Source organism: Phalaenopsis equestris, unplaced genomic scaffold, assembly GCF_001263595.1.
Source record: "Phalaenopsis equestris unplaced genomic scaffold, ASM126359v1 Scaffold000754, whole genome shotgun sequence".
NCBI lineage: Eukaryota > Viridiplantae > Streptophyta > Magnoliopsida > Asparagales > Orchidaceae > Phalaenopsis > Phalaenopsis equestris.
Genome location: NW_018165194.1, coordinates 274,870 through 299,797, shown reverse-complemented (window position 1 = coordinate 299,797; position 24,928 = coordinate 274,870). Strand labels below are relative to the sequence as shown.

General features: G+C 34.3%; 1 protein-coding gene across 2 annotated transcripts in view; it reads right to left on the bottom strand.

Moving 5' to 3' along the window:
• LOC110030703 (5'-3' exoribonuclease 4) overlaps positions 1-23,490 on the bottom strand; it is a 69,366-nt gene extending 45,876 nt beyond the window's left edge. For both annotated transcript variants that reach the window (XM_020733567.1, XM_020733568.1), the window contains exons 1-11: positions 23,210-23,490; positions 21,527-21,629; positions 21,360-21,436; positions 20,814-21,002; positions 20,541-20,660; positions 20,373-20,435; positions 19,887-20,039; positions 19,632-19,796; positions 19,408-19,485; positions 19,151-19,237; positions 1,181-1,255 (exon numbers count right to left, since the gene is read on the bottom strand). In XM_020733567.1, coding sequence (XP_020589226.1) covers positions 1,181-1,255; positions 19,151-19,237; positions 19,408-19,485; positions 19,632-19,796; positions 19,887-20,039; positions 20,373-20,435; positions 20,541-20,660; positions 20,814-21,002; positions 21,360-21,436; positions 21,527-21,629; positions 23,210-23,416 — 1,317 coding nt within the window. In that variant the 5' untranslated portion in view covers positions 23,417-23,490. The remainder of the gene's footprint in view (positions 1-1,180; positions 1,256-19,150; positions 19,238-19,407; positions 19,486-19,631; positions 19,797-19,886; positions 20,040-20,372; positions 20,436-20,540; positions 20,661-20,813; positions 21,003-21,359; positions 21,437-21,526; positions 21,630-23,209) is intronic.
• Between the last annotated feature and the right edge of the window lie 1,438 nt (positions 23,491-24,928).

Genomic DNA, 24,928 nt, shown 5'->3' with positions numbered 1-24,928 from the left:
AATATATATATGTATATATATATGTTATAAACGAATAGACTTAAGCCTTGTTTGGTTGAACTTTCAAAATGCTTTCCATTAGGAAAAAAAAAGTCATTAACTCCTTTTTCATTATTTCGGGATGTTATTCATATTTAACTTTAAAAAACTGTTTTTGTTAAAATAGTTTTTAACAAACTTCTACAAAAGGAAAAGCTTAATCAAACAAAACCTTAGTGAAAGGTTATATGGATAATGGTCAGAATTTCTGCAATTTAAATTTCAAGAGCATTGGTGTTGCACAAAGCATAAGGGGTTTTAGGATAAAATACGTTCCAACTGGTCATGACTTTTTTAGCAAATGGATAAAAAGGATTTAAGTTGTCTGTTTAAAAAAGAATCCTCTGAATAACATTGCTTCATGCCTGTTCTCATAAATGCAAGGAAAAAATAAAAAATTCAGAAGTAAAATTAATTAGAGTGATTAAGTCATTAGAATAATATATTTATGGAGGACAAAACAAACATTAACAAAAGTGAGCCTTGCAAACCAGCTATTTACTAAAATCCTGCCAGGTGATCTTTTGAGCATTTTATTAACAACTTATTTTATCTTCTATAAACTTCTTTTTTCACCATGTGCGCTTTATGTGAGTTCGAGAACAATTTAGTATAAATATCACAGAAAGGATGTTAATGTAATGAAAATACTTAACAATCACAACCTTGTTTCGCTTAATATTATCAGTACCCTGCCATTAGTGTTTACATTTTGAAAAGATCCGAGCATGCAAATCCGATCAATTTATGAACAAGCATAACTAAATTTGCACTGGGTTATAAGCTTATCTGACAATATCTTTCATTTTGCATTTATATGCCATCTAGTTTGATTATATTTTGAATTTGGCATGAGATCAATGAAAATAATGAACAAAACAGTAAAACTAACCATTGACCACTAACATAAAACTCCAGTCAAATTCTGATTATTTTTGAGTTGTATAAAATGCTAACAAATAAAAAGCATTAACAATGTAATAATTGCTCTGCCTTAATTTGTTTGTGAAATATATTGGAAGCATTTTGTAAAGGTTGCGTTCTGAACAAAATTTGCTTGCAACAGGCTCTACATTCCGATATCACAAATAAGCATATCCAGCATCCATATACGATTCAAGTGAATGAGATGTAAATTTACCTTGTCTACACTTAAACCATTATCACAACTTTCTCTGTGTGTCTTTAGCTTCAAATCTCCATTGCTGTCCATCGCCTGAAATCCATTACCGGATGAACAAATTATATCATACAAAAATAAAAATAACTGCCTCGGTGAAGAATGATTTGACAAGGGAAACACAATTCTGAACTCGTGGAGAACTTACAAATAAATAAAGAGAATATTAAATATACATGAATTTAGACAAACGACTCAGTTGTCTATTTCAAAAAAAAAAATAATAATAATAAATAAATAAATAAAAACATTAGGCATGCACAATTAAGCTATATTGAAGAGCGACAACAGCAAGCCTTTATCCCACAAACTAGGCTCAGCTAAACAAATCGTTTTTCTCTATTGTGCCTTATTGAGTGTCATTTTTTAATTTAATTCTAATAAATTCAGATCATTGTTATGCAACATACCCAAGTATTTTTAGGTCCACCCCTACCTTTCTTAACATAAGTCAGAATCTAAATATCTACTATCCTAATTGGATCATCAGATGGTCGACGTTTAATATAACCAAACATTCTAAGACGACTCTCTCTAATCTTATCTGTCACTAGAGCTATACCATTCCTTTCACGAATATATAAGTTTTTCTTTTTTCCTCTTAAGTGTAAAGTCACTCATCCACTTAAGCATTCTCATCCCAGCAGCACTTAAATTGGTATTATGCTTCGTTATAGGCCACATTCTACGCCATAAAACATTGCAGGTCTCACAACCACCTTATAAAATTTTCCTTTAAGCCTAGCTATGCCAAAAGAGCATTTAATAAAAATCATTTTTGATTCCACAAATCGAAATTGGAATGTCAGAAATGAGGTACAACATCATATAACAAGTTAATAGCATGATTGCATAAATATGACATTTGTATAAATAAGAAAAAGTAATTAAATAGGCCAATGAGATTTAAAGAAAATCGAAACAAAAAAGATTGTCTAATGCGAACAAAAAAAGGAAGCAACATCACCAAAAATCTATGTTTTTGCAGGTAGCCCAGGAGCATGCACAAGAGTTTATGATTTAGCAGAAAGACTTCTCACTTCTTAAAACACAAATCTTCATGACCTTTCAAAATCAAAATATTGTGTCATTGATACAAGAGGCTATCCAACAAGAACAATGAATTAAATTAGGGTTTAGAATTTTTCATTAATTATCAAAATTCTGGACCGACAAACTTTATTAAGGCCTGGAAAATCTTCTAGAGGCTTCAAGAAATTTCTGAAAAAGAGAGAAGCTAATAGGATCAATGATTGAACTTCAAGTGTGAACAAGGCTTGGAAGGTTCCATCATGAAAGAGGATTCATTTGAATATTATAATTGCGTTTCTATAAAATGATTATTAGAGTACTAAGTCATCCTAAAACAAGTGTGATTAGTTTGAAACTTCTTTAGAGTTGTTTTAGATTTGGCATGGCTCCTATTTTCAATAAATATGAAGTCTTGGAGATGCTAATTACAAGCTTGAAACAATAGAATGATCTTTCTCCTAGTATCCATACACATGAAAATTATTCTCTTATTTACGATATCCAGAAAACTCTTCTTGTCCCCTTTCAATATTTTTTAGCATGCCTTATTTGTTTGTTATCAAAATTAAGTGATTTAAGGTTGTATTTCCTGATTTGATTTTACAAATTCACAATTTTAGCGTTTACTAGTTCTGCAAATTTGGTCCACATAAAACCCTGGACATTGTGAAAATAAATAGTTCAAAGAAACCAACTTCTCTATACTCCCTGGAAGATACATGCATAAGGGTGGAAATCCTAATTAGGTTTGATATGCTAATCCACATCATTGTATACCTCTTACATATTCATCCATAATTCCTTTGTAGAAAAAACATCACCCATAGAAATCTAAAAACTCCACATAAAGGCATGGCCTTGATATCTTGGAGCTATCCTAAGCCTTATGTGTCCCAAAACCTAGATGATATAGTATTAAAGCAAAATTTCTACCCCCTAAAACTTGAATATGATTCGCATAAGATTTTGAGAAACCATAGAAAAATCAATGAAGACAAAAACCCATATATTCATTCTATAGCGCTTTGCCCGACCTCACTAACGTTGATCACTTTTTGCCCACGTTCAGGCAAAGTCACATCGCCCAACCAATAGCATAAACCACCAGCTAGTCCTCTCAACATGACATTCCTCCAGCCTACGTTTGTTCCGATACCTCCCGGCCGAATCCAGCCTCTAAACTAACACTTAGTTGACTACTATAGGCCTTTTTCTCAATGAACTTACTATATCAATGGCTTTGCAACGCACATGCCAAAACGGTCACCCTATTTCGACTCTTCAGAGGAACTAATAATTACTCTATTATGAATATCATTCCCTTGACTTCAGCTACATTATTTCAACTAAGTTAATGATGCTACCGCTCATTTCTCAAGATTCTGGTGGCCCTAGTACTAGTTAAGCTAGACGTTATGTTTCACTTAAAAAAAGGAGTGTCGATTAGCTCCTCTACTTATGATATTGGTAAAAAGTGAAATTTGAAGACATTCCATCCAATAGCTCACCCTGCAAAAAAATTTGGCATAATTTCTCTGAATGCTTTAAGGCTCGTTCAAAATTAAGAAAATCAATTTTTAAAAAACAATGTACTGTAACAGAGTCAAATATAAACTATGATCAACCTACAAGCATTTCTATCAAATCAATTCTACAATCATAATGAGAGACTTTTGATCACTAAGTCGGAACCTACCGATTGCTTTTGAAAATAATTTAATTTAATATATATATATAATTTTGATTTTGAAAAATAACATTTTAATTTTAAAAAGTGAGACCAAATAAATCTCATATGTTTAATAGTTTAGATAGTTGAGCACAAAATCACAAGTGATATAATATGTCAAAAGATGAATGTACCACTTCTTAATAAGCTTAATTATTTAAACTAAGAAGTTTATAACATTCATTAGAGTCTGCGAACTTTTATGTGACTGACACATCCCCTATCTAATATAAATATTAGAAAGAGTTTATTTTACCTAGGTTCTAAGTTTCCTAATGAAGAAAGCCCCAGTAGTTAATTACCTCTTAAATGACTGAAGTCACTTAAGAAAACTCAGATTAAGATAAGTGTTTCTGTCTTCAAGTTTTCAAAGTTCAGTTTTCAAGGTTGAACATGGAAAAGTCAAGTGGGAATGGTTTGAATAGAAACAGTTATTTTCATGAGTCCAAAGAAGTAAAGAGTAGGGGATGCCACAAATCTCGAGGCTTTATGTTTTGGAAGTGATTGTTATTAGATGTTTTAATTCTGTTAATTTTATTATTTATGACTTACATTTACATGATATTGATCATGCAAATCGCCTAGAAAGATAGGAGGGTTTACGTCGTACCGAACGACAACCTTAGAGCCTAAAGAGAGTTAGAACTTATGCTGCACAACATGATTGTATAGGAGTATAAAGATAGATTGATGATTTACGTCGTGCTAGACAAACAACCTCGAAATTCTATGGCTTGTTGTTATTTAAGAATAAAGAAAGTTTGCTGAAGTCACTCCATTGCACTGTAGGGTCTTGATCATACAGCCCATAGAATTTGCTCCAGGCTCCTCATCGCACCGATTACAGGTTTAGGGTTCACAGTTTAAGGTGTACATGCAATTGTTTGGTCGGCGGTCTGTCGCAATGTTCCACCTAAACCAGACTACTGTTCGTCACCCTAAAGGTCTTGCAAGTTTTATAAGCAAGTGCGGGCATAAAAGAATAATAAAGGCGCAGTAAAGGAATGCTATAAAGAGTGCACTAAAGAGAATAAACAGTAGAAGGTGAAATAAAGAAAAAGCACTTGAGAGTGCAATAACGAAAATAAAATAAACATGCATACCTGGGAATCCATGTCGCTACAGCAATTAGTATTGCATATAAAAGTAAACGATTATAGCAAAGGATTTAAAAAGCAGAGCAAACACGTGTTTGTGTGTTAAAAAAAGTAGCAAGGTCACACATGGAAACTCAAAGAAAAAAGAACGTAGGTGACGCAAGAAAACTCGAAGAAACCCGTAAGTAACTCGTGAAAATTCGAGGAAAACCGTAGGTGACGCATGGAAAACTCGAAAAAAAACTTATAAGAATTCAGGTTGGGGTGGGCTCAAAGCTGGGCTATGTGCTTTATAATCCAACTTTGGATAGATGTCACCAGCCAAAAAATCTAAAGAGAGCAATTCCTTGCCGCAATCATGGAGATTAAAGGATGGACTCTCGTAGCATCTGATTCAAGTTTCTTTAATTCTTCATGCATATAGGGTTTATTCAGCAGTTGAAAGTAATAATTTCACGATAAAATATATTTTTGTCCGTGTCATATATATAAATATTTTAAAGATCAAGTGGTCCGCCATTTTATCACTCGATCGGGGCAAACGACAACCTAAGAAAATCAAGGACATCCTCCCACCAAGAGCTGGTGAATAGTATTGTCGGTTCTGCTATCCCTTCATTGAGAATCATTAAAGTAGGAGACACTTTTAATTCCCACTTTTAGCGCACATAAGCACTTTCATCATCGCCCATTTCAACCCCGTATCATCCAACTTACATCATGCTCGATGGCACCTATATCCCTATACTAAGCACACTTATACCTAGGTATAAGCAGCACAAATCAAACCAACGAGCGAAAAAACAAAAAAAGAAGTAAAATGGGGTGAGAGAGATGAGGGACCAATCCATCTGAAAGAGGAAAAGAACAAACAAACGATGTCTCGGCCCTCAAAATGGCATTTAAAACTTTCTCCAACATCAAGTAATACGAATTTGTAAAGATCGTTTGAAGCTTCCAAAATAATGGGAACCCAGCATTTAAGTCTCTCCCAAGAAAATTCAGTTGATGTGTCGGGTAGGGCGGCAAAAAACACACCTAAACTACCAGCGAAACATGCTAACATGTATCACGAGAAGGGACGGTAGGGAACAAACCCCTAAACAATAGGATAAACAAACCCAGCTCTCGGGTAAGGCCAGGGTGAGCAAACCCAAAACACCAACATGTATCATAAGTAGGGGCAGCCTCAGGGAGTAAATCCATAACAGGAGCACAACAACAATTCACAGGTAAGGGCAGCATAAAGAGAGGGCAACCCAAACCAGCCAGAAAAAAAAAAGGAAACTGAGCTCTCGGGTAAAGGTGGCAGGGAGAGAGGGCAAACCCAAACCAGCGTGTATTACAAGTAGGGGGACAGCAGGGGTAAACTCCAATCAACGGGGAACAAACACAGCCCTCGGGTAGGGGAAACAGGGAGAGCGAACCCGAACCAACCGAAAAGAAGACAGCAGATGCCTCAGGTATGGGCAAGCAGGAAGCAAGCCCACAGCAGTCAACAAAAACAGCACCAACACCCCTCATGGGTAAGGACTGCAAAGAGCAGACCCGAACCATAAAAGAAAGGCCAACATATATCGCAATTAAGGACAGCAGGGAGCAAGATTCCAGCAAAAAAATAAAAAACTACAACAATTCTCGAATGAGGGGCAGCAAGAAACAAGCCCCCGGCAGCAGAAAACAAAAATTCCAGCAACTCTCGTGTTAGGGTCAGCAAGAAACAAGCCCCAAAGCAATAAATAGAAACCCTTGGATGCCTCGATAAAAGGAGGGAACAGAGAAACAACAAGAAAAATGACGGCTCCCAAACCATCAAAAGAGCTGGACAACCCCGCATTTTTATCAAGCCCCAAAAAAACATAAGTATACTAAGCTTTTTAAAAAAATGCATTTTTGTTCTGCCCAAACCGACAAGTAAATCCTTTGACCGTTGTTAGAGTGAGAAAAGAGGTACTCACATATATATTAACGCTAACAACGGCATCACATCCTTTTTTTTTAGCAAATGAAACTCGTAAAAGCCCCCCAAATCCTCTCCACAAATGTAGTGCTAAAACAACCTTCAACCCTCTTCTAATAAAGTATGTAAAACTTTTCCAAACTACCAAAAGTGAAAATCCAAAGTGACTTTTCTTTAAAACATTTCCCTCAAAACTAGCGAAGATGATGAGTGAAAAGAGCTCCAAAATTTCTTCCAAGCTAAAGAAAGACGATATCCAAACTAAGCACCAAATATGTTTAAAAAAAAACAACAAAAATAAGCAGCAATCAAAGCTCCAAATCCTCTTTCCAACCATGCCAAAATGAGAGCATGTATACTTATATATTCCTTAGCAAAACAACGAAATAAAAAACATATGAGGGGCAAGAAAAGCTCCAAAATGTTACCCTGAACATGCCAAAATGAAGTTCAAAGTGCACTTAAGCATACCTTAGCGAAACAGTGAAATAAAGAGCAGCTAAGGAGCAAGAAAAGCTACAAAATATCATTCTAAAGATGCCAAAAAAGAGTAAAGTAAAGGGGCCTGTAAGGAGCAAAATGACATCCCAAATATCATCTCAAACTTATCAAGAATGTAAACTCAACAACATTATATCCAACATTCGCTCTCTTTTTTTTTAACAAAAAAGAAATGCATGGGATTTAAGCCTTCAAGCCACCACAACAAAGTTTTTCTTCAAAGTGAAGGCAAAAGAAACAGAGCATAAGAGAAGTAAGAGTAAGAAAAAGGAGCAGAAGAGGTCACCTTGCTCGGTTTACACGAGAAGAACAAGAAAGAAATAGAGCTTCCAAGCTCATGACGCACACCAGGCACAAACCAACCGGGACATGAATGAAGACCCAAAAACTCGGCAGCACCTCCCCCTCACACCAAGACTTCAACAAAAAAAAAAACTCCTCCAAGTGGGGTTTTTATGACCAAAGAGGAAGACGAGCACTTGCCTCCACTTACCGGGGGGTGAGACATAGGTGACGGGGACAAGGAAGTGGCGACTGACAACACAGAGGGAGGTGGCGACAGGAAATGCAGAGGGAAGTGGAAGTACCAAGAGGGGACCTCGGGCCGAAGCATCGCGAAAAGGAGAGCTCGGGCGTGAGGAAAGGAGCCTGGCTAGGGCTTGCTCAGGCCGAAGAAGAAAACCCAAGGGTGGGGAAATATTTGAGTACGTAATACGCACGCAAAACTGCGTGAGTAATAACCCGCAATACCTCTGCTTCGCGGTTATTGGGAGGTTATTGGGAGGTTATTGAGATATTAATTCCAATAACCTATAACCCTAATAAACTTCGCAGGTTCTATTTCGATGTTATTCATAGGTTATTATGGGGGTATTGCAGGGTTAATGGAGTTAGGATTGTAAACGAGTCGAGCCTGAGCGAGCTCAGGGTCGGCTCGTGTTCGACTCGTTCGATATACATTGGCTCGTGTTCTAAATAGCTCATAAAGGTTGTATTCATGTTTGGCTCGAGTTCGGCTCGAAATTGGAGGAGATAGTTGGAAGAGGAAGAGGAAGATGACTCGGAATACCTCTGCAATACCTCTACTTCGCGGTTATTAGGGGGTTATTGGGAGGTTATTGAGGTATTAATTCCAATAACCTATAACCCTAATAAACTTCGCGGGTTCTATTTCGATGTTATTCATAGACTATTATGGGGGTATTGCAGGGTTAATGGAGTTAGGGTTGTAAACGAGTCGAGCCTGAGCGAGCTCAGAGTTGGCTCGTGTTTGGCTCGTTCTACATTGGCTCGTGTTTGAAATAGCTCATGAAGGTTGTATTCATGTTCGACTCGAAATTGGAGGAGATAGTTCGAAGAGGAAGATGACTCGGAACTCGAAAGAGGAAGAGAAAGAGGAAGAGGAAGACAAACAATAAACCCTAGCTCTCGCCGCCGAAACCCTTTTGCGATTTTGAGAGGAGTGCAGCCGTCGCCGACTCGTCGAACGCCTTTCACGATTTTGAGAGGAAGGAAAAGAGTCGTCGACTCGTCAAACACCTTTTGCAATTTTGGGATTTTGGAAGAGGAGAAGCAGTCGAACCCTCGCGATTTTGAGAGGAAGGAGAAGAGGCGAAACTCGGAAGATAGAGAATCAGCCGAACATAAATTTATACTTTTATATTATATTATATTAATTATATAACTTATATTAGAGAAATATATAATATTTATATAAGTAATATTTATTAATAATTTGTTATATACTATAATTTTTTATATTATAATTTTTTTTATTTTAAAATTTTTTAATTAATAACAAGTTTTTATTTTTAATTTTATGAATATGTATTACATGTGTGTGTATATATTTATTTATTTATTTCTTTTCGAGCTAATTCGAGCTAAACACGAGCAAACAAATGTTTATTTGTGTTCAGCTCGTTTATATTTCGAGCTTAAAAATTTGTTCGTGTTCGGCTCATTAAGCTTAACGAATGAGTCGAACACGAGTTGTTCGCGAACAACGAGTCAAATTGATCACGACAGCCCTAAATGGAGTACGCACGCAGAATTGCGTGTGTATTACGTACACAAATATTTCCCGAGAATAAGAGGTGTGAATCGGCCCTTAGGTTAAGTAGTGTTTTTTTTCTTTTATTTTTTATTTTATATTGTTTTATAATATATATATAAGAATATTATTATTAAAATGTGCACGAAATCATATCAACATGGGTGTCTCTCCTAGACAAATTCGACGTCCTAGGCACACCTATGCGGTCTGTTTCGTCATTCGGGGTCGTCCGGACAAGATCGTTAATGATCGGGTCAAAAATGTGTCAAAATTGATTTTATCCGTGATCAACCATTTTCAAATATTGATTTTAATTCTGATTAATTATGAAACTCATAAAGGTGTAGGTGATGTGCATTCTGATATTTATGTGTGTGATCGTGCAAATTGCGATCTTCATGAGTGTCCAGGTCATGGAGAGTTTCCCTAGGGCTGGTCCTATCCTTATAAGAGCTCGACTCGAGCTTCGAAATGTTGGTTTCAATCGACTCACCTGAATGTTGAGGGTTCAAAACCACACATATGAAACTTCATGGAGTTAACAAAAGGCTCGAATTCCTAATTAGGTGCGGGACCCAATACTAGTCTTCTAAGAGGGCCGTAAAAAAACCCTAGCGCTAAATCCTATGTTCTTGGAAGAGGAAGAGAAGACCTCGAAATTGAGGTCAACAGAGACCAGCTTTTCCTTTGGGTATTGAGGATCTTGCTCCTTCCTACCATATAATAATAGCTATGATGTAACCCAAGGCTGAACTGGCAGGGGAGGTTGAATCGGTTAAGCAGGGGGGAAACAAGCCCTTTCCTCTGGGTTAGAGTTGTCGCTCAAGGTAAGGGGTCCCTTTAGTTATCTACTATTATATATATGTTAATTTCTCTGATTAGGGTTCAATTTTTGCTTTAGCTTTCTGTCGTAGGAGTCATTTCTCTTGTTAAGGTTGTATATGAGGACAGGCGATCTTCCGGTTGTATCCAACTCCACGATGGTGATTATCTCTGTATAATTTCTTCCTTATTCCCCTCGCCTGCTCACAACTGCATTCCATGAACTTCATTGTTGTTGACACCCCTCCATGCACCTCCCTTGTTGTTGCTACCCTCCCTGTGTGAGCCTCTTCCTTGTTGTCAGTGCCCCTTTCTACACCTTCCTTGTTGTTGCCGCTCCTTCCTACACCCTCCTTGCTTTTTGTCACCACGCCCAGCCTACGTCGCCCGTAGCTGTTCAGTTGGTTGTCCCGTCGCCGGATAACCCTCCAACCCCTATTTCCCTTGCTGCCACCATCTTCCCACCTCACCCAAGTGGGTATTTGCATTTGTGTAGTGTTTTTCCTATTTGAAGGCTGTTGATTTTGATCTCATTTGTTTTTGTGTAATAGAACTTGTTTCCCCTATTGGGTGTTGGGTTAACTCCCGTATCAAGTAACTTCTTCAACATGTTTCCTTAAAATTTGCATAATGCATTTAATTAAAAATAAAGGAGTACAAGGCAACATAAATACAAAAGAAAAACAAAAAAATGATAGTCCTCTAGTACATATACTAAAAAACAACACTATCAAAGCCCTAGTACAAATGCTCAAAACAAAACTATCAGTAATGTTGCTTCAGCACAAAAGCAAGTTGTTTTGTAAGGCATCTAAGAGATGCTTTGGTCTAAAAGTTGTCCTACTACAACAAGAAAATTACACATGCACATTGCCACATGAGTTAAGGTCTCAACTAAAAATTTATTGAACAAACCAGGCATCCTGACATGCTTCCAATGAACCATATTTACAACAGCTCCTCCAACCCCTCAAGTTTTAATCACAATGATGAACATGATTCTTTTTAGTCATGTCTCAGAAGAGATTACTCACAATGTTAAATCATTGATGGATGAAAGGTTTCAATTTCCATTTACCAGGGAGAGAAATTAAAAAAAAAAACTATTATCATTCAACTAACTTTGCCAAACTTCAAGCAAGGGTATTCAAATGAGCTGTTCTGTAATTTCCATGTATCTAATAATTTAATTCCTCAGACTTCCACTTTATTTATTCCTTGTTGACTTTCTTTCTGTCAATTCTAATTGATTGCCCTTAATATACTTAATTTTTTTTTTGTTACAATAATATGGTTTAAGAAAAACATGGATCCATCCATGTGCAACCGTCACAAGCCTTTGATCCCTCATACGTCATGTGGGTCGTTCTAACGCATAACCATCGGCTAGTGAGTTATTGCCATGATGGTGCGCAATTCACGCTCGTAAGTACATTCTCGCGGTTGTTGCAACCATGTTATAAGCACCTGTCACACCTATCTTTTAAGGTTGCACCTGTTGAGCTTTGCCTTCCTCACAAATCACCATGCTTGCACCAGTTGTGTTGGGTTTGATCCATCAATGTTATATATGAGTGCCCCAATGCCTCTAAGTGGCAATGTCCATGCCATCTCCGACCTCAACACTATGAGCGCACAAATGCCTCTGAGTGGCAATGTCCATGCCATCTCTGACCTCAACACGGTGCTCTTGTTGTCTTGATCCTGCCTACAAAGGTTTAACTTCAATTTGTCAACATCACGCTTCCTCTCTTCCCATGCCAAAGAATCAATAATTGATTTCCATGCCTTCATAACAATTGCCTATTTTTCAGGTTATTTTATCTAACAAGATTGTTGCATCAACGCCATCAATTATAATGCTAAAAATCTCCTATAGTTCTATTTACTACTCGGCAGCAAATTATGTTTCTTATATTGTTGGTGCTCCTCAATCATTTATCAATATTGTTAGAAAACTGACAGCTTATCCATATCAACAAGTTTGATTTATTCAGTTCTCATTTCCTTTTCATTAAGGCTAAAACTTTTTTTTTAATACAAATAGCCCACTGAATCAGAGATTTCTAAGCTATCTATTCCATCCTCCCTCTTTATCATGGGCAAGTTATTGATGGAGCATCCCAACCTTGAAATTATATGGTACATTTATGTTATCCTTATACTTCGCTGAAGATTATTCGATTGTTCATCTTGATTAATCATATTATTATCAGACAATCAATTGAAGCAAATTATTCTAAACTATTTTCACAACTTACCAATATATGTGTCAAAATAGTCTACTCACTTTGATTCATCCATGGAACCCCCTAGCACTATTAGCTGCACTAATTTAATCAATTCGCTATATTTTCTCTAAGCTCTACCTTTTGTAAGCATTTACAAGTACACATTACCATGCCTTAATTTTTTAGACCTCTTGTGGCTATCAAGTTGAGATGGACATAACATAATCTCTAGACACAAAAATTTAAGTTATGTCCTCCTGTAATTATTAGCAAAAGGATGTTAACGAAAGCATTCCATCATATTACACTGTTTGCAAATTTTTTGGTAAAATTCTTCTAATTGCTTTAAAACTTGCCCAAAATTGTGGAAATCATATGTTATCCATCCAAACAATAAAATTCCTAAGCAAGCATACAATCAAAATCTATTATCACTTATGGTGAATGAAGTGCCACTTTTTTCAAATCAAGCAGGTCCACAAAATTTGGAACAAGAAATTGATAAAATTATAGAATCAGAGCCTTTAGAACCTCCCCTTGTGAAACTAAGCCCAAAAGAGGATACCAGAATCTCACATGTTCCCACAATTATTTTTACAGATCCTTGAGTGCAATTAGCCTCTCTTCCCACGCCTATTGATGACATTGTCGGTGTCCCATATTCAACTCAGCTTTCAAAGTTATATGTTAGCTTGTCATCTATTGATGCTCAAGTGAATAGGCGGCTTCAAATCTTGTCTTTTAAGAGGGGCATAAATAAAAATAAAAATTTATCATTATCTCTCGAGCTGTCAAAATGTCTCGTTGTTTGCGAACTGCTCGTGTTTGGCTCGTTAAGTAGCTCATGTTCGATTCATTTGCTTAGCAAATGAGCCGAACACGAAGAAATTTTTGCGCTCGATATTGTTCACCTCATTTTTTGTGAGTTTTTGGTTTCTTTCTCTTAGAGTCTAGGATCTAGCCTTAAGACTCTCATATTGACTATCCTAGAGGACTAGTGATTGAAACCGCATTAAATAGATTTTCAAACCACTTCTTGACTCATTTTTGTAAAAACCTCACATGAGTGGTCACAAGCACTCAACTCTTAGTTGAAAGGGCTAAGGACCAGCATGTGGAGGGCCCAAGAATTAGTTCCTATAGGATCAAGAGACCTTAGGGAAAACCTTCATAGCTTAGCTATGCAAACACCACAATTCACATATTCGATGCACATAAATGTCACAATTCACATTACCAGCGCTTGCATACACTTCACCATTAATTAAAACTGAAATTAATTTTCAAAATGATCAATTGCGAACCCAAAATTCAAAGAAAACCAAATTCGACGCATTTTTTACTCGGTCATCGATGAACTTGTCCGGACGACCTCGGATGACAAAACGAACTGTGCAATGATGTCTGGAACGTCGATTTTACTCGAAAAGGGCACCCATATTGTTATAGTTCCGCGACAGCACAAAAATCGATGCAACTAATTATTTAATTAAAGAAGGCGGGATCAGGCTCAACCCGGGTTCGATTCGAGCTGAACATGAGTCTAATAGTTTGTATAATCGTACAAGAGTCCACGACACCACAGAGTACAAGAGTGAACCACAAGATAATAAAAGAACTAGAAAAAAAAGGATTATGTTTGTACTAACTTATTTATGCAAGATAATACATTAGCCTTAACTTCATTTATTGTTGATAAACTTGTGATTAACCCTAATACATATATGTCAAAAAAAAAAGAGAGAATCAAATCGGTTCTATCAATATAAGATACCTTTATATGAGATTATCAAAACAAATAGACAAGCTATCTGCATGGATGAATGATAGTTGTGTTTCTGTTGTAATCCATGTCAATATCATTAGCCAAGTATTGATCACACATGTTTCATCATTATGTTATGATTTATGGAATTTGCAAAATTAAATGACTAAAAGGAAAAGCGTGAATTAAGGAGACTCTCCAACTTCAAAAAATAAACCAATTAGAGTCTAGAATTTTTTATAAATTGTCAAAATTCTATAAAGTCCTAGAAGTTTCCAAAAGCTTCCCAAGGCAAGGCCATAAGAATCTTCTAAGGGATTCCAAGAATTTTCAAAAGATGAGATAGTTTAGCATCAAATTACATCAAAATTCCCATCCAAATGGGCTTGACTAACCACATTTTGCAGGATGATTCATTTTAATTATTTAATTGCATTTATTTTGAATTTGCTTGTTAGAATTTTAATTTGTTATCTCAAATTAAATGTGATTGAGAATTTTCTTCACATTTATTTTGCATGTTTTAATTACTATATTTCAAAATATATTGTCTTCAGGATGATAAATACGTTTGACGTAATTTTTTTATTCCTCTCCTTAATTTTCAATCCATAGTTTAATTATGCCCTCTTTCATATAATTCCAAACACGATAAATTCTTTTGATCACCTCTCAATATTTTGAGTACATCACTTTTGTCTCTTATCAAAATTGAACAATTTGAAGTATTGGTTATTCTTGACTCAATTTTATACATCTTTGATATTCACCACTTTGGCTATTTTGGTCCACATAAGCACAAAAATATACAAAAGCCGAGGTACTGAGAATCTCATTCTCTTTCCTATCCAGATCTAATACAAGCACAAAGATGGAAACCAAATTTACAATTTAAAGAAGATTTTACACAATAATTCATATCATTGCATACCTCTACTAATTCCTCCAATAATTATTATTTAAAATAAAATTCTAGAGAAACCTAAAAGCTGAACATGAATCCATGGCCTTAATACTTCATCAGTGCCAAAAGACTTCGCACCCCCAATAATTGTTTTGCTACTATAATAATGCAATACTATATTATGGGCATAGTTCCATATGTCATCCATTGTCTATAGAAATCTATGTTGTATGGATACTAAAACGGGATATATCTATTATCGAAAATATAAGATAGGACACGTCGGATACACTATAATAAAAATTATTAATATATATACATATAAATTAAATTAATAAAATATTAAAAATAATACAACAATAAGCCTTCATCCCACAAAGTGGGGTTGACTACATGAATCCTTATTTTCAATTGCGTTATATTGAGTATCATATTTTCATTTAATTCTAACAGAATGAGATCCTTTTTATACAATTACCCAAGTTTTTGTAGGTCAAACACTGTCTTTCTTAATAGAAGTTGAATCTAAAACATCTAATCTCCTATCAGGATCATCAGATGATCGACGTTTAATGTGACCAAACCATATAAAAGGACTCTCTCTAATCTTGTTTGTCGCTAAAGCTACACTAGCCATATCACGAATATATTCATTTTCCATTTTGTCTCTAATTGTCAAGCCACTCATCCACCTAAGCATTCTTATCTCAGCCACACAAAACTTTGATTTATGCTTCTCTTTTAAAGGCCAACATTATGTGCCATAGAGCATTATAGTCTCACCACTATCTTATAAAATTTTCCTTTCCGTCTAAGAGGTAATTTTCCATCACACAATAGGCCCAATGCATTCCTCTACTTCAACCATCCAACTTGAATTCTACTAATAACATCCAGATCTATATCAGTGCAGACCCGAGCTATAAAAAAAAACGCACCTTTTTAATGATTTGATCACTCATAGTAACAACTCAATCACTAGAGTTACTACTACTAAAATTACATTCCATGTATTCGGTTTTATATCTACTCAAACGAAGGCCTTTAGACTCCAATGTACACCTCCATAATTCAAGTTTTTTTTTTTTCTGGAACGCTTTCTATAGAGTCATCCACAAGAAGGATATCACCATCAAAAAGCATACACCAAGGTACATCATTCTATAAATATCCATTAAGAGCATCAACAACTAAAGAAAAAAATATGGGCTTAAAGTCGATCCCTGATGTAATCCAACTAAAATAGAAAAATAAGTGGTCAATCCTCCTATTCGAACACAAGTAACAAATCTAGTATACATATCTTTAATGACTTGAATATAATTCTTATCAACACTTTTTTTTTTCTCTAGAACTCCCAAAGGACTTCTCTTGAACATTATCATAAATTTTTTCTAACTCAATAAAATCATATGTAGATCCTTCTTCTCTCTGTACTTCTCCATCAAACCTCTCAATAAATATATAGCTTCCATAGTAGACCTGTCTGACATAAATTCAAACTGTTATGAGAAATTTTTGTAACACGTCTTAACCTATGTTCAATTACCCTCTCACATGATATTAAAGTATAAAACATCAACTTATATCTTCTATAATATGCATACTATTGTACATCCCTTTATTCTGAAAAATGAAGACCAAAATACACTTCCTCCACTCAAGCGTCTTTTTAATTTTGAAAATAACATTCAAGAGTTTAGTAAGCTTAGAAACTCCCAAATCTCTTACATATTTTCACACTTCAATTGGGATGTCATCAGGTCCTCCTGATTTTTTACCCATGATTTTTTTTAAAGCCTCAACTTATTTTTCACTAATGTGACGGTAAAAATAAAATGTTTTACTATTATTAACGATATTAAGATCACTGAGGTTGATCGTATTTTTAGAAACTTCATTGAAAAGTTTATCAAAATAACTCACTCACCTATGTTGAATATCTTCCCTAAAGAAATTTGTTTTTTTAATTTCATCTTTAATACACTTTACTTGACTTAACACTTTAATTTTCTTTTATTTTTGTTTGGATAATTTATACATATATTTTTCACCCTCATTAATATCTAATCTACTATAAAGATCATTAAAAGTAGATTTTTTAGTGTCACAAATTATTCTTCAAACTCCCTACAAGTCACTTTATATTTTTCTCAGTTCTTTAAACTTTTATAATTAAACTAATTTTTATAACACAATATATTTTAACTTTTCTTGCAGTTTATTATTCCAGTTCAACTATTTTTACTGATATTTTTTTCCTTTTGATCCTTAAAATACATATTTTGGCACTTGTTTAAAAGTGTTTGTTACTTTATTTTTGTTTCTTCATGAACATCCCAAATCTTTAAATCATGAAGTTTACTCATAAAAATAATTTTATATGTCTCTTAGGAGCCCCCATCTAACTTTACGACAATCTTTTCTTGTATTTTTATCTTACAACTTTTCATCTTCAAATCTAAAATTAATAATCGATATTGAATACTTAAATTTTCACTTAGAATAACCTTACAATCTTTACACTCTCGATGAAATTTTTTTTCTCATAAAAAATAATCAATGTGTTTTAATAGATTCATTCTTATAAGTTTCATCTCTTTTCTTAACTAAATTATTAGTAACAACAAAGTCATACGCTACAGCAAAATCTAATTTGGTTCTGTCTTCTTCATTAAACACTCCAAAATCATAGCCATCATAAATATTTCTAAAATATTCTACCACTCTAACAATATTTCTATTTAAATCTCCTCCAATAAAATTCTTTCACTTTAAAAGTTGATGTTGTTGATAAAATTATAGCCCTTAAGACTTTTAATAACATTAGCCTCTAAATATATATTTTAATTTAAATAAAAACATTAAAATAAAAAATAAAATTAAAAATAAAAGTAATCCCAAATAACACCTAAGATGTTCATAGATAATTATTTAGTTTATGACATACAAAAAATAAACATGTTTTATCTTCAATTATAACAAGAATCAAGTCTCCTAAATCAATCATTCATTAAAAAAAAATAAAATGATCACGGGCTTATTTGGCTCTAAATTCCTATGTATTTTCATATCTAACACATAAATTTTGATTTATACATTTACACCACCCAAATCTTCATATCACATCTAATATACCACTATTTTCAATTATAAAAAGTGAAATGTGCATTTTCATATGTATATATGTAAGGTGTCATTTATATAAAAATTTAAATTTAAGTGTTGGATACGTGAATACATACATATTGAGTGATATGTATGTAAATCTTCATTAAATTTTACATAAAAAATATATATCATTTTTTAGTTATAAAAATATTTTTTTTGAAATTTTTAATTCATTAATTTAGGATATATGTGTCTGACACGTGTCCTCTTTTTTAAAATATTATTTAAATCGGACTCTTCTAAGCCGTATCCAACAAGGACATAGTCGTGTCCATGTCCGATGCATATCCGATATGGTACGACTCCTTTATTAGAAGTGTCTGTACACATGGGTAGAAATATAAAACTGTAACCGTCATACAATTTATCATAGACTTGTTGCCAATCAACTATTGATCCTTGCAATAAAAAAAAAATACAAAAAATAAAAAAACTCTTGCAGTAAAACATCCTTTTGAAATAAATCGGTTAGTAAAGGATAACTTGTGGATTAGAGAACCATGAATAAAATAGAACTTCATTACCTCACATGAGAAAATACTTCTTAGAGGTTAATTTGAAAATTCATTGGAAAAGAGAAGAATATAAATTGAAAAAAAACAACCAAATCTGCATAAAAGAAATTCTTCTAAATATCATAGTGACAACGGGAAAGTCGATTACCTGTTGAATACGAGCACGTTTCCTAAATATTTGTTCTTCATAGACAGCAACTGACTGAATAAAATGCTCCACTCTCTCCAGTAAAACCTATATAAAATGAATAAAAATTGGATTGACGTGCTCCCAAAATTCGAGGATATTTTCCAAGAAACAATTAAATGAAAACAAAGAGAAAAAAAATAAAATTGATACGAAATTCAAGAAGAAATATACAAAGAAAACAAAATCTCAGCTAAGCACAAGCAGAGAAAAATTACATCACCAGCATTTGTTAGATAGCCGCCCATCGCTGCAAACTCCCTCTTATACACAAACATGAGTAGGTTAATTGCCCCCTGAAGCATACCATACAAAGTTACCTCAAATGAATAAAACCACCCAAAAAAAATATTCCCAAAATTAAATGGTTTAATGTTTGTAAATTTTAAAAATGCAGTGCAAGTTTAACAAATTAACGGCATAAGGCCGACCTACTACAAACCTCGCGGATTTCTAATGTCGGCATATGCGGGAGAAAATCATTTCCAACAAAAAAGCACATAAACACGAAATCGTCTACAAGCCGTTCAAAGCTAATTCTGAATGGCGGATCTGTTATCTGCAAATCGTACTCCAGATATTCTCGCAAGATCCAAATGTTAAGGAACTACAAATAAAACATTAATCAATAAACAAGAACTATACCAGTCAATCAAAATTACAAATAGAAAAGGTTATTAATAAAATAAATCCATACCTGATACTTCTTTTTGTAAATTGGGGTTTCATCTAGAGCTTTTCCATCATCACCCGAAGCATTTTCACTAGACTTGCTTCTACAATCAGCGGCAAGATGCCCAACCTGACCGCACAAAAAACATTTCCCCTGATGCCCTGGCAGTGTCACCATCTATTCAAATGGTTAGTAGTTAAATCAACAATCAGAAGCTAAAATCATTTGCTAAAAAAGAATAATCAATCATCTGCCAAAAAAGTAATTAGGGGCGTTTACACCCAATTCCTACTTCTTTACATATTTAACATTTAAACTTTACTTTTTACATTTAAACCCCCCATCATATCAAAAATAGCACTATTTAAACCTATAAGAAGTTAAATAAACCATTTCATGCATGGGTAAGGTGGAAGGTATGTAAAAATTGAAGTTTAGAAGTTATGCGTAATATATAGAAATGGAGAGGTATGTATGTAATCTTCCAAGTAATTAATGATATTTGCCCACCTCTCTCAGAATATAGAAATGAATCTCATGAGTAGCCAAAGATAGCATAATCAAGTCTGCATCCTGTTAAAACTTTAAATTCATAAGCATGCATGGGAGATTACAGAGGGTGATAAAAATATCCATTGAAGCTAAAAGCTGAGATAAAAGTTGTAGAATGCTACATACCAAGCCATACAGACAATGCCTTGTATTTGGATCGAAACCAGGAAGGTTACGTTGCAACCGTATGTAGGACATTATTTTGTGTTCACCCTCGCCAGGCACATTTGCATCAGATAACATTACCTTCAAATAATAGAGCAATGAATACATACATGTGTGCATGTGTAGAGAGAGAGAGAGAGAGGCATCATGAACACAAAAATAATGTACAAATACAAGCAATGGTAGAATCTGTGAGTGGGAAACTCATTATCCTAAGTTCACTTATGTCCACACCTTAACAGACCTCCACCCATGACTTTGTTTCAATTTCATTTGAATGTAATGTTGAAGTGCAACAGAAAGTTTAGCCATAAATTCAGTCCCGGGAGTTATGACATTTGAATCAGATGTCTCTCGCTTATCCGTCAGAGACAACAGTTTTCCTTCTTCAAATTCCTGCCTCAGCTTTTCCTCTTCAGATGCCTGTGAAAAAATTAACACCGATATAAATGGGTATAAATGCAAGTAAGAAAGGTAACTTTACATAGGCAGCACACAGTTCTTATGTATTTACATAAATCACGCTTAAACTTGCATATTTACACACATAGCACTATGTTGCTTTAAACCGAAGCATGAAAAGATGTATTTCACTTCTAAGAAGTTGAAAAGGGTGATAAGAATGCTAATTTGATTTGACAAATATTTGAGAACTATGTGCATAAATATGAAAGTTTTGGTGTGATATACATAAATACATAAGAATTGGGTGCTATGTATGTAAATGCCCTGATAAGAAATCTATCATAATGCTCGTGAAAGGGGCTACCAGATACTTACAGCTTCAGCTGCATCCTTCGCAGCCCTAAAACGTCGGGTTCGCTGCTGATTCATTTTAGCCCTGGGGGCAACACCATCTGCAATATTCAGGCATTGAATGTGCAGATAAAATCAGCTAAGAAAAGAAAAATTTTGTCATGATGGCATCAATATCCAAAGAATCTTACCTATTGCCATATACAAAAGTTTTCTTGGGCGGACTAATCCAAAGAGATGATCAATATAATAAAAAATTGACTTGAAAACATCATCATAGGTTGCAGGTGGAGACTGCAAAAAAAAAATTACCTTTAACATGGCTCAATAGATGGAATGAGAAAAAACATTCGCCAATAAAACCTAAAACATATACTGCAATGACGAACACTATGGTATAAGCATTTGCTAATAGGGAATAACAATTACACTAAAGGTTTTCAAAAAACTGGAACTCCAGATATTAAAACCTATAATTTCTTTTTAATAATTAGACCATAAAATAGTGCTGCCGTAATTTAAAAAAAACGGTAATTGCGATGCCATAATTTAAAAGAAATCCTGCAAGAACTTCCAAGTTTTCAAAAGAAACCCTTACATAGAGTCAGGTTTAATTGTCTTTTTTGCTAAAACAGGCTAAACTATTATCCTTGTCTGTAAAATTTTGAAATCATTGTTCATCTTCATCAAAATATCAAACTATGAGAGTTTTATACAAATATCCAAATCTGATTTGAACTTTTTTTTTCTTATTGAAGATTTATCTTGAAGAAAAGTTATTAACATGATTCTCATATCATATAAGTATAAGAAGGCGAGCAAATGATAACCATTTCATCTGAACAAAACTTATTCTGCCTGCACCTTTTCCTGACAGCATGCCTTATTTCATGCTTTGAACTGCTTAAACAGCTCAGAATCCACCATTACTTGAAGTGGAAAATAAAAACATCCGTCAAATTCCCAAAGATATCAGCCCCATCCCCACCCCTACCCACCAGGAACAAAACAAACATTAGGGGACATTTGGTAACTGCCTAGCCAGATTTGAGCAGGATTTAAGTAATATTTTACGTAAATCTAGCCAGACAAAAAAAATCGAACAAATTAAAACCATACTTCACTAAATAAAATTTTTCTTTCCTTCCGCTACTTTTTTTAATGTAAATCAGGATTTATTAAATCTGATTATTATGTGGATTTAGCAGATTTATCTTAGGAATAAAGTATAAACGAATTGAATGGATTTAACCTTCAATTGAACCAAACATTATTCTGGATTTACAGCATTTGGATTTGATTGATGCGGATTTATCATATTTGCTAAATCCTATTTAACCTAAATCTTATAGGCAACCAAACACCCCCAAGAAGAAGATGACTGTTCATTAGCCAAAAGCCAGCAACCCTGTAAATTAACCAGAAATGCAAGAGTATTAACCCCTGAAGTGCTCTAGAATGTAATTTAATTCAGTCATTAAGGCAAGAACTGGAACTAATAAGCAAGCTCTTACACACAAATTCTGCTAAACAAACAGCTAGTCCAAATTTAGTGAAAAACCACATCAGCTGCAAATAAAAATAGAAACGCGGACATCAATACAGCCTACTGTTTCCAAACTGCAACATATGTAGAAAGAATTACCAGATGGAATTTTTAATTTTTATTTTGCTTCAATTTCTACCCAGCATTGCAACCAAAAGCGTAGTCATCCTCCCCATCACCAAACTCAGCATGCTAAAAGAAAAAATCACAACATATACACAATCTACACTGAAACTCCACCCTCAGAGTTCTTTACTCCAAGAATCCTAATTCTTAGCAGATTAAATAAGGAGGTGACATTAAAAGAGAAAAAAAAAAAAAAACTAACCCTGCCATCCGGGTGGAAACAAGGATGGATAATGCCATTCATGTCGAGGTAGAGATTGTCAAACTCGATCCCGTTAGGATTCGGCGCGGAGGGATCGACAGATACAGGCTCGCCGCCAGGGCCCTCCGTCGGCTCCTCCTCAATCACATCCACAATTGCCAAAGGATAACGATCGGCGAGCCAACGGTAGAACGCCGGAACTCCCATCGTCGCCGCCGCGATCAACCGAGAAGCAAATGGATCGAGATTTGGATCCGATTGACCAAAATGGGAATAGTAGAGAGCAGAAGTACCGAAGTCGTACTTTAATACGGCAGCGTCTCCGAAACCGATATATGTTTCGGGCAAATACCGAAATATTCGTTGTAGTCTTTTTTGATTAATTTCAATTAAAAAATGATTTTTAAAATAATATTTATATTTTCATAAGCTTTATGTATGCAATATTAATTTTATTTATATTCAAAATAATTTTCTATTGGGGGCATGTACATAAATGTCACCCAATTCTTATGTATTTGCATATCTAATACTTATAAATTTACCAAATTTACATGCATAAATAGGGCAGATATCAAATATGTAAATATGTGATAATTGAATGGTATACTTGTAAATCTTCCTTTCTATTATCAAGTAATTAAATCGGATGTAAATTTAAATTAGTAAAAACTTACCAAGCAATTATCAATGTATTTATCCATCAATTATCATGATTTGTTATAAGTTTTAAAATAATAAATTTTTTCTTCTTTTTCTTCACTTAAATATAATTTATAGCCAGAGTTTCTTCTAATAGATTAGAAGTGGGACTAAAGATAAAAATGAATGTCTGCGTGATCCTGGCAAAGGTGGGATTATGGTTATTGGCCTTTTGGAGACCATTTACACACATACCACCCAATTTTTATCTATTTTCATAAACAGTCTCAGCACCAAAAGGCTGTGGAACCCACTTAAATATACTAATCGGTTGTTTTTTAAAAATATGAGACTCATTCTAACACGTGATTAATTTTAATTGGACACCTGATATAAATTTACGTTAAATATCTTTATGCAAGGCCTCGCAACATTTACATGTATAATACCACTAAATACCACTAGACTCGTATGTATTATACAACATTTACACTAAATACCACTAGACTCGTATGTATTTTCATGTATAATTCCTAAATCAGAGGAAGGGACGAGTGCTCTAGTTTACAGAACTTTACATGCATACCTCCCACATCCTATTTATTTACACATCTAACAACTAATATTTTATATATTTATAAAGCAAAAATAATAATGTTTAGCATTTTTAATACATATAAAAAATAATTTGAATAAATATTATTATTTAATTATTTAGTTATTTTGAACAAAGAAGAATCAAACGCGATCGGACAAACATTTGTTGGTGTTCGGCTCATTTATAAATCGAGCTCAAAGAAAATCATCATTTTCGGCTCGATTTTTAACAAAAGAATAAAACATAAGTTATTCTACGAACAGGATATCAGTTGCAAATAACATGTTTTTTTTACAGCCTTAACTGTCCGAGCACGTGATTCTTTCTTCTAAGTCGAACTGTGTCACTAGCTCAAGGTGTTTTTGGTCCTTAAATAGTGGTCATCTGATTCAACAGGATAAGTCTCATGATGCAACGGAACAGCCTTTGTAGAACTCGCCTGGGAGACTGGAGAAAACATCATATGGAAAAAGTTTGTT